General features: G+C 43.7%; 1 protein-coding gene across 3 annotated transcripts; it reads left to right on the top strand.

Moving 5' to 3' along the window:
• The first annotated feature begins 666 nt into the window (after nucleotides 1–666).
• pcdh18a (protocadherin 18a) lies at nucleotides 667–8,829 on the top strand. Of its 3 annotated transcripts, XR_005692071.1 has the most exons (5): nucleotides 667–3,697; nucleotides 4,374–4,462; nucleotides 5,103–5,275; nucleotides 7,166–8,083; nucleotides 8,193–8,829. XR_005692071.1 is itself a non-coding variant. In XM_040004773.1 (4 exons), the coding sequence occupies exons 1-4, from the start codon at nucleotides 1,223–1,225 to the stop codon at nucleotides 8,017–8,019; spliced, it is 3,558 nt and encodes a 1,185-aa protein (XP_039860707.1). In that variant the 5' UTR covers nucleotides 668–1,222; the 3' UTR covers nucleotides 8,020–8,829. The 3 variants fall into 3 exon arrangements, 2 of the variants coding, with proteins under 2 accessions (XP_039860707.1, XP_039860706.1); XM_040004773.1 differs by having other exon boundaries at nucleotides 668–3,697; nucleotides 4,407–4,462; nucleotides 7,166–8,829; XM_040004772.1 differs by having other exon boundaries at nucleotides 668–3,697; nucleotides 7,166–8,829.
• The last annotated feature ends 1,843 nt before the right edge of the window (nucleotides 8,830–10,672 follow it).

The following is a 10,672-nucleotide window of genomic DNA, read 5'->3' as shown; positions in this document are numbered from 1 at the left end:
AACAGATTTGTGCACGGGGACAGAGCTGTTCCTCGGCGTGACCAACTCTTTTAAGGCATTCATTAGAGTCCGGCTTCCTTTCAACGCGATTCGCCACACAGCTTACCCGGCTTATACCCTCACCCATAGACAGTTACAGATGAGGCACATGTGAAAAAATATATTGCGCTGAACACATCTCCTACAAAGTGTCTGAGCATGGAGAAGGGGGTAGTCAGCTGCCACTTGAAAGAGCAGAAAAAGACTTCGTACAGTACAAGCTGGTGGCACGCATATGCACTAACGCCGAGACACCCGGTGCGTCAATCATTTAGCAGGAGTGTGTGTGGTGACAGCTGGTTATAGCTCGACTAGGTGTGTCTATCAGTGATTCAAGTATAGGGACTTACAAAGCTAAAGATGAATGTGACTGTATATCTTTCTTGTTTAATGATAAATTAGACTCTTTGTGTCTCTGCGCTGTCTGGAGAGAACAGACCCGAAGCGAGAAACTCGTAAACCTTCCCGGGGTTTTATAGCAACGGGGGAAGCAATTTCAGTATGCTATTTTTTAGTTTATTTTCTACTCTGTCCATTGTAGATGCGTAGTCGTTACTCTGAAAAGTGGTGAAAGTGAACCCCCACAGGGCGGGGTTTTTACACCCCCCCCCCCCACACACACACACACACTTTATCCCTTTCCTCCCTCTTGCGCCTCCCCTTTCCTCTCTTTTCGGAGTTTGAGTGGCTACCAGCCAGCTTTTGATTTAAGGATCGTTTGTCTTTCCTGGGATGTGAAAAAGGGTCGTGGCTGATCTACAACTAGTTCGTTTGAGGCGGTTATTTTGGGCAACTCTGTGTGCAGAGGCACCTCAAATAGAGAGAGGGAGCGAAAGAGAGCGCACGGCGCACAGACCAGAGGCAGGGAGGAGAGAGAGAAAGGCGCACAGATTTCAGTGGAACTCCGCTGGTTCCCCCGCACACTGGATGCGCGCAACAGATCTGTATGACAACGGAGTACAGACAGAAACACATTCGGATGGTTTTATGGAAATTAGAGCAACTTAAGCAAGCTTACATTTAACAATCGGGTGTTTTTCCCCTTGCCCAGTGGAGAAAGCAATGCTACTGAATCAGCGAGCTCATCATTTAATAAGTTGAAACTGGAACAGATCTCCACTGCATTTTGCAGTAATTCTTTTGGACTTATTTCGGAGTTCAGCAAAATACAAAGGAGACCAAAATGAAGGGGCTCTTTCTACCAAGAATGTGGAAAGTTCTGGCGGTGTTGGCACTGGCGACGCAGCACATCACTGGCAAGACACTGAAATATCAGATTTATGAGGAGCAGAAGGTTGGCACTGTCATTGCCCGTTTGAAAGAAGACGTCGCGGATGTCCTGGCTAAACTTCCAAGCTCGGTGCCGCTCCGCTTTAGAGCTATGCAACGAGGAAGCTCGTCTTTCTTCAATGTGCGCGAGCAGGACGGAGAAATCAGCATCAAGACCAAAATTGATCGCGAGAAACTCTGCGAAAAGAATCTGAATTGTTCCATTCAGTTCGACGTGCTAACACTCCCCACTGAGCACCTCCAGCTGTTTCTCATCGAGGTGGAGGTATTGGACATTAACGACAACGCACCTCAGTTCGCTCGCGCCGTGATCCCAATTGAGATTTCCGAGAGCGCGGCCGTGGGAGCGCGCATTCCCCTGGACAGCGCCACAGACCCCGATGTCGGGGAGAATTCACTGTACTCGTATGCCTTAGAACCAAACAACTTCTTTAAGCTTGACATTCAGTCTAGGACTGATGGGGTTAAATATGCTGAGCTGGTGGTGCTAAGGGAGCTCGATCGGGAGGAGCGCTCTGGTTACGAACTTCAATACACGGCCTCTGACAGGGGCGTTCCCCCGAGAACGGGTTCGACCCTCCTTAAAATCAGTGTTACTGACTCAAACGATAACAGTCCAGTTTTTGAAAAGTCGTCATATGTCATCAATCTGCCAGAAAATTCACCTGTTGGCACTCTGCTCATTGACTTAAACGCAACGGACGCTGATGAGGGCACAAACGCCAAAATAGTCTACTCATTTAGCAGTCATGTTTCTCCGAAAATAATGGAGACATTCAAAATTAACCCCGACAGCGGTCACCTGACTCTCATCAGGCGCGTGGATCACGAGACTGCTAATTCTTATGATATCGATGTGCAAGCACAGGACATGGGTCCAAACTCCATGCCCGCTCACTGCAAGATCCTGGTCAAAGTGGTAGACATCAACGACAACAAACCTGACATCAGCATCACTCTCATGTCTTCCCAGGGGAATGGAGATGCAGCTTACGTATCTGAAGCTTCGCCTTTGGACACATTTGTTGCTTTGGTCAGGGTAGAGGACTTGGACTCTGGACTGAATGGGGAGGTGGAGTGCAAGCTTCATGGTCAAGGCTACTTCAAATTGCAGAAAACATATGAGAACAACTACATGATTTTGACCAATGTGTCTCTAGACAGAGAGAAGAGGTCAGAGTTCAGCCTGACTGTGGTGGCAGAGGATCGAGGGACTCCAAGTCTTTCTACTGTCAAACATTTCACTGTACATGTAACTGATGAAAATGACAACCCACCACGTTTTGAGAAGGGGCAATATGAGATCTTTAAATCAGAGAACAATGCCCCTGGAGCATATCTGACGTCCATCTTGGCCACTGACCCTGACCTGGATTCTAATGGGCAGGTGAGCTACTCCATCTTGGAGAACTCTGTTCACGGCAGTTCTATCTCCACCTATGTCACCATTGACCCCTCTAATGGCGCTATCTATGCACTGCGCACATTTGATCGAGAGGATGTTAGCCGTATAGCCTTTATTGTGCAAGCAAAGGATGCAGGAAAACCAGCACTGCTCAGCAATGCCACAGTTATTCTGAACATTCTGGATGAAAATGACAACCCTCCAGTCATTGTGGTCCCTCAGCTGTGGAACTTCACTGCAGATGTGCCAGCTTCAAAGTTTACAGAGGCTGGACACTTAATAACTGTGGTTAGGGCAACTGATAGAGATACAGGAGTCAATGCTGAGCTCATTTGCTCTATAGTCAGTGGCAACGAAGAAGGATTCTTTTTGATTGAGCCACGAACATGTGAGATTCATGCCAATGCTAGTCTGGATAACTTCCCCCATGACCATGCAGAGCTGACTGTTGTGGTCAGAGATCAAGGAAGTGAGAGTCTCAGTGCTAAGGCCGTTCTGAAAATCACTCTCCATGAGACCATTGAGAACCACGGGTCAGTAACAGACCAAGGAGAGGCTTCACTTGATGTATCTCTGATTATCATCATCTCCTTGGGAGCCATCTGCGTCGCACTCATGTTTATCATGGTGGTGTTTGCTTCTCGCTGTAACCGGGAGAAAAAGGACACCAGGCACTCCTATAACTGCCGGGTAGCAGAATCCACCCACCAGCACCACCCAAAGAAGCCCTCACGCCAAATCCACAAAGGTGATATAACCTTGGTCCCCACAGTGAACGGCACTCTCCCAATCAGAGCCCACCACCGCTCCCCTTCAGCCACACCTCCCATGGAACGAGCCCAGATAGGGAGCAGGCAGAACCACCACAGTCGCCAATCCCTGAACAGCCTAGTGACCATTTCGTCCAATCATATTCCAGAGAGCTTTGCCCTGGAACTGGCACACACAACTCCACCAGTTGAGGTAAGTGCGCGCGCGCACGCGCACACACACACACACACACACACACACACACACACACACACACACACACACACACACACACACAGAGAAACAAATTACTTTCAGATATTTCAAATGTGATCCCACAGCCCCTTTCCAAATTTTCTTTCTCAGTGTTTCTCTCTCTCTCAAGCACACACACACTCACACACACACACACACACACACACACATCAGCCTTCTCATCCTCACACAGCTGTCCCTGTTTGAGCAAATTAACTCATCATTTCCATGACAGTGACTTAATCAACACTGCCCTGTAGTTCAAACTGATTCTCATTAAAAACTGTTGATGATTATAGACGTGTCTTTGTCTTTACCTTGTTTACACCCTGTCACCATTACCTCCATCATGACCATGACTCACCCCCCCAGTCATATGTCTACATATTCATCTAGACTCACTCTCAACCCCCCCTTTTTGTTTTAACATCATCCATTTTGTCTCATCCATTTTTAGCAGCCCCTCCATCATCCATTTTGTGTTTACTCATCCATTATTTTGTCTTCTGTGTTGTCTGTCTCTCTTTTCCCCTTCCTCAATTCTCCATCTGTTATTCATCCCCCCCCCCCCCCCCTTTCTGTTTCTTTTTGTTTGTTTTATTTTGTTTGTTTTGTCATTTTTTTTGGGATGTAGCAAGTCTCACAGCTTCTGTCCATGCTCCATCAGGGCCAGTACCAGCCCAGACCCAGTTTCCGTGGCAACAAATACTCGCGCAGCTACAGGTAATTTACCCCCCACCCCCCAGCCACCCCTTCCCCCCAAAAAAGATTATCTTTTGTTTACTTTTTAAACCTCTTGTTTTTCATTGTGTCTGACATTTGTCAACAACCTGTTGTGCAGGTTTCCCTGTCAGTTGATCAGTTACATGTAGATCATGATTTGATGGTGTCCAAATGTTTTTTGTTTTTTTTTTCATATTCTAATTGTCATACCAATGTCTTCTGTTCTAAGTGTGAAACCCTTAGATGTCTGAATATCACAAAAAATTATTTGTGCTAAAAGGAGCTCAGGTTATAAAGTCTGCATCCATCACTGCTTTCATCATAATATCTGATTATGGTCTTTGGATGATATATTTATTGATACCCTAGTGGCTGCTATGATTTATTTATGGATGCAATTTACCTGCGTGTAGAATTAATGGGTTAAGGCTTGTCACAAGTTTTGACAGATTCCAGAAACAGCCCTAAGTTTGATATAATTTGCTTGTCACTAATCGTCTCTAAGGACAGACTGATTTGTTTAACCTGCAAAACAGAATGTGCCACCTGTGTTTGTCCAAAGTGTAAAATTCTACTACTTACTTTCAGACTATACTTATATGTGTTCATAGTCTTTTTGTTTTTTAATGGCTTCTCACAGGTATGCGTTACAAGACATGGACAAGTTCAGCCTGAAGGACAGTGGCCGTGGGGACAGCGAGGCGGGGGACAGTGATTGTGACATGGGACGGGAATCCCCCGTGGACAGACTGCTGCTGGGGGAGGGCTTTTCTGACCTGATGCACCTTGAAATGCACCATCGACTCCACCCAGGTGAGATTTTGGTGATGCAACCCCCTTCTTCAGCCTATGTCCCTGTGTAAAATGACGCCTTTTCCTGTTTTGCGTCACCTTCATAACAGCATGACTAGGCGCCAGTCAGCTGACTTACATACCCAACACCTTCTATTGCAGCAACTCACACTCAAATATTGCTTCACCATCCAGAGCATAATTGCACCTCAGTTTTATTGTACTTTGCAGAAGTTGTCATCAGTTGTAGGTTTCTGACTAATTCCGCGTCTTGCTTCACTTTGAGCCAGTTGAAATGGCCATTTTCCACTCATGATCTTAGAAATAAGAGATTTCTTTCTCAGTTCAAATTGAAAATGAGCTACAACTGAAACAAGCTGTCTTCCTGCGGACTGCACCTAGGCACCCAGTGTACTGCCTCCCTGACAAATTTCAGCACCATGGACAGCACCAGGCCTAAGCCCATTATTTGTCTGTACACCTGCCTTTACAGCCACTCTATTCACCCTGTTTCCAACACAATCCCTATTGTACTCAGCCCCATTCTTCCACACAGCCCTCATTTCCACGCTCGTTATCACACTGAGAGAGGTTACAGTGTGTCTGGCTGTTACTGTGTGTGTGGTTGTGTGTGTGTGTTATCTGCCCCTAAGATAGAGTCGTGTCTGTAAAATCCTCCCTGGAGCGGAGATGAGTCGCCTGTCACTCATCGGTATGCGTCTCAGAGTGCTGTTTTTTTTTCCCTCCTTCTTTTTCTTTTCTTTCTCTTTTTTTCCCCCTGGTGAGTGACAGTGGTGCACTTTCATGTCTGAACTGAGGAGAATTCATAGTAATTGCTTTTAGAATTATGTTATTCTCTCTCTTACTGACTCCATCCTTCTTTTGCTTTCTCCTTCGTGAGATCCTGAGGATCTCTCGCCCTCTCTCTCTTTCGCTCCCTCATTTTGTTAATGTATTACAATCTTTACAGAGATTGGTGGATGTGGACAGTCCTGCTGTATCTTATTTTTGTTCTCCCTTTGAAAATGACTTGGAGGTGTTGGAACCCTTCTCCCCCCCCCCTTTCTCTTCTGCTATCTTTTATGCTAATATAAAAGAAAAAGGAGGGGAAAGACGATAATGGGCTGAGAGGGAGGATTACCACTGTTTCTCTTCAGTAGATTTAATTTGTTTAGATTTTTCTATTTAGATGGGCAAATGTGCTTTTTCATGCTGGATAGGATAAAAGAACAAACAAGCAAATCCCTGCCTCAGTCTTGTAGTTGGAAGATGTGGACATACTTGGAAGTGCAGCCAAATATTACATTAATAGCTGCCTGTGATGCCATTTGGGTGGGATCTGACACTTGTCTATTTGTTTATTTAAATCCTGTCATAGTCTTCATACCTGGCACTACCTGGAACTCTAAACAGGAATATGAAGAGACTGAGGGAAAAATAAATAAATAAAAAACCTACAAAGCAGAGCTGTGATTTTGATTTTAATGAAAGACTGAAGTGGTGCACCATGAAATATTAATTAGGTATTGTACATGGATCATTCTAACAGAATAAGGCATGGCTCGTCAGACTCAACAGCATCCCTGCTCCTTAAAGAAATCAGCACCTTGTCCTCCTGCTGAACTGTGTATCACTTCAAATATAACACTTTCACCCCTCTTTACTTCAGTCTTAGGCTTTGTGGCTTGTATTATTCAGGGGTGTTGACATTTTCCGTACCAATTGACAAACATAAAAAAACAAACAAAAAATGGTTTTGTCTGAGGATTTTTAAACATATGATTTGTTTGAGTTGTTTTGCAGACTTTTTGTTGTTACTTTGCCTGATGCATGACGAATGTCCTAAAGATTTTTGTAGTTGAACCGTCTCTTGACTCAGTGTCCTTTTTTTTGTTTTGTTTTCTGCTTTAGCTATGAGACTGTGCACGGATGAATGTCGTGTCCTGGGACACTCTGACCAGTGCTGGATGCCTCCTCTCTCCTCCCCCGCTTCCTCTGCTGACTACCGCAACAACATGTACATCCCTGGGGAGGAGTCCTCCCAGCAGCCTCAGCTCGATGATGACCAGTCCTCCGTTGACTCGGAGCGCCGCAAGAGCTTCTCTACTTTTGGCAAAGAATCTGGGAATGAAGAGGAAGGAGCTGGAGGTGTTGTCTCTGGAGCAGGAGGTGATGTGTGTGCAGCTGGAGGAGGGGCTGGCTCCCTCCTCACAGAGATGAACTCTGTGTTTCAGCGACTCCTACCCCCTAATATGGACTCTTATGTCGAATGCACTGAAACAAGCCCAACCTCATCGTCATCAACCACTGAGAGAGGAAATGGACGAAGTGGCAACATTGTTGGTAACCACAGTAACAACGCTGTTCCCCAGGACAACCGGAGAGGGTTGCTGCCAGGTGGTAAAGGTCCCAGTTACCCCCCAGGGGTGGCTGCATGGGCAGCTAATACTCACTATCTAAACCCAGGAAGTGGGTCTGGAAATGGGACTAACCATGTTTCCTCCTCCCCTTCTTCTTCTACTTCTTCCTCATCCTCACCCTCAACTTCGACTCCCACCTCCACCAGTGGCCAGCCTCCACACTTAAAGTGGCTGCCAGCAATGGAGGAAATTCCAGAGAATTATGAGGAAGATGACTTTGATGGTGTTTTCCATCAGGGTCACCAGAGTGGCAAGCGTAGCGAGAACCGCCACGAGGCTGGCATGGATGCAAGCGAGCTGGTCCAAGAGATCAACAAACTGCTGCAGGATGTCAGGCAAAACTAGAGAAAAAGAGAAGGCATAGCATTGTTTCACTGTGTGATATGAAGAAATATTTCACCACATTATGGTAAATGCGTGTTCCTTGTGCCAACATTAAAAAAGAAGAAAAAAAAAGTTCACATTCACTGTAATGCTCGTCTTGTTTATTTTTAACAGATTTTCTCCTTACCTTTCAGTGCTGAGAGAAAGGTAAAAAAACAGCACTGAAGTTGTGATCTGGGTGACTTAAAAGCATCAAAGTGAGCACTGAAAGAACAGATTGCTCAAAGTTGCTTGAATGAGTGATTTCAAAAGGAAATCCACCGACAAAAACTGTACCCTTTCTTCATTTGTAATGTTTACAGCAGCGTGAAGAGACTCCACAGGGAGAAAGCAACAGTTGTGTGATCTAATTTCTGCTCTTACAGTGTACAATATTGTACAGTGTCTGTGGAAAACGGCAAACCCACTTGAATATTGTGCTATGTCTCCTGTTTTGTTATTATGGAATGTAACTGTACAATTTGATCTTTGTATTTTAAAAATACTCTTTTTTACTTCTATATATTTATATGTGTCCATGTATGTTTGTACAGAAAAAGAAAACAAAATGTCTATTTTTTATATTTGTCACTGCATGTCTTGATATCACTCAATGTGTCTCTTTTCCTCTACCCTGTTTATTTTCTAAACGACTGTATTTAATTTTGTTATTGAATGTGTGTGTGCATATTGAAAATAGTCACATCCCAATGCAGTTCCATGTTGGAAGTGAGTTTTGTATGGTAACATTGTGACCAGTGGACGATAAATAAAGTGGAGGGATTCATAAAAGTGTTTGAAAATTATTCTCGGTGCCTGAGGTTTTCAGTAATTACTTTCATTTACATTTATTCTTTCATTTCATTTCTCTTGAATTCCTCACTGAGTACTTGCATTTGCCCCATCTGTCTCTTACCTCCCCCTAATGCTCAGCATTGGAATTGCAGCACCCTGTGCGCACAGAGCCAAAATCTCATGTATGCTGTCTAGGCAGACCTTCCCCAGGCCCCATTATATCATGATTCACATGCATGACTCTACTCATAAACATGCCATTAGTGGTGAATTTATTCCCAGATGAACTGTTTAGATTTAAATGCATTTAGGCATTAATTTACTTTCAGATTAGGGGTTCTCTTTTTCACTGTCTCTCATCTGTGAAAGCATAATGCTTCTGGTAAATATGCTTAGCAAATGAACAGCATCTGATAATAGCTGCACATGACAAGAAATTAAAATCATGGGATTGTACAACTCTGCCATATGGACTCATAACACAATTAGGAGAAAGTATGAAGTGAGCTTTTGCCCTCCCCTCACTTCCTCTGCTCGTGATTGGGGGAGCTTATCTTTGGTTGATACACTCATGAGCAAGAACACACAAATTAAAAACACACACACACACCCAGGAGAAAATAAGTTTAATTTAAAAGCGCAAAAAATCAAACAACCTAGGCTAAATGAAGCAATTAACCTCATGAAACAGAGTTTTAACAAGGTAAAGGTTAGAATTTGCATACACATACACACACACAGCCATAAGGCAGACACAAGTAACATCTACACACCTGCAAAACAAGATCGCGAACACAGACACACATGAAAACAGGAGAATGGCTAAAGCATGTACACATGAAAACACCTAATAATGAAGTCATTTGTCTTCATCATTAAAAGACTCCAAGCGTCAATTACAACAAGCACTGTATGTGTGTGTGTGTGCGCAAAGGAAACTAAAGCATGCTTGTAATAAATTTAGGTTAGCTTACTGAAAGCTAATCCAGATTCATGTATCTGTAACAGTATTTGGATGACAGGCCTATCCACCATATATCCTACTAGCCATCAGCTCAATTGTTTTAAACTGATGTCACTGAAGATTTTGGCTTGATGCCATTCACATGTTTATATGACAAGTATCCTACAAGACTTCAGTCAGCCGCCAACTGGGTTAATTTAACATAAGTAGCTTTGAGGCAACACAAGCCTACTAAAGAACTCTAATTAATCTGTTATATCTTGTAATGATAGCAAGATAGTCATGCTGTGCAAGGTTACTGGCACTGGATGTATCCTTATATTTAACACAAAACTATGGATAAGGTATCAACCTTCTGCAGCAATAGGTACCTGACTACCACAATAAAAGGTACATTTAAAATGGACTATTTCATGATGTAGAAACAGGATTTCACTATGTTGTATATGTCATTTCAAAATTAGCCCAAGATTGGCAATACATGATGAATGATCATCAGCAACAAGAAATTTCTTTGGCAAAGGGTAATGGTGTGTGTAATGAAAGAAAAAAGAAAAAAAAACACAGGGTGAAAGATCCAGTCATACTCATTTATTACCACTCACATAATTAATTTTACACAAAAACAACAGTGGCACTGACACTGACTTTGAAATTGACTTGAAATATAAGCTCCCACTTGTTATTGTTGTAGTAAATCCACCCATTAAATTATTTTGTCAGTACTACTCGCCTTTCGCTCACTCTCATTCTGAAACCCAGTGTCTTCCATCTTCCTCCACCCTCGTATGCATATACCTCCATATCTCGCTCTCATCTTCCGGCTATTTCTGTCTGTTCATCTGTCTGTTGAAGACTCACATGCACACACACCCA

The sequence above is a fragment of the Simochromis diagramma genome, unplaced genomic scaffold, assembly GCF_900408965.1.
Source record: "Simochromis diagramma unplaced genomic scaffold, fSimDia1.1 OVJJ01000487.1, whole genome shotgun sequence".
NCBI lineage: Eukaryota > Metazoa > Chordata > Actinopteri > Cichliformes > Cichlidae > Simochromis > Simochromis diagramma.
The sequence above is the reverse complement of the archived record's forward strand: the minus strand, read 5'-3'. Positions and strand labels throughout refer to the sequence as shown.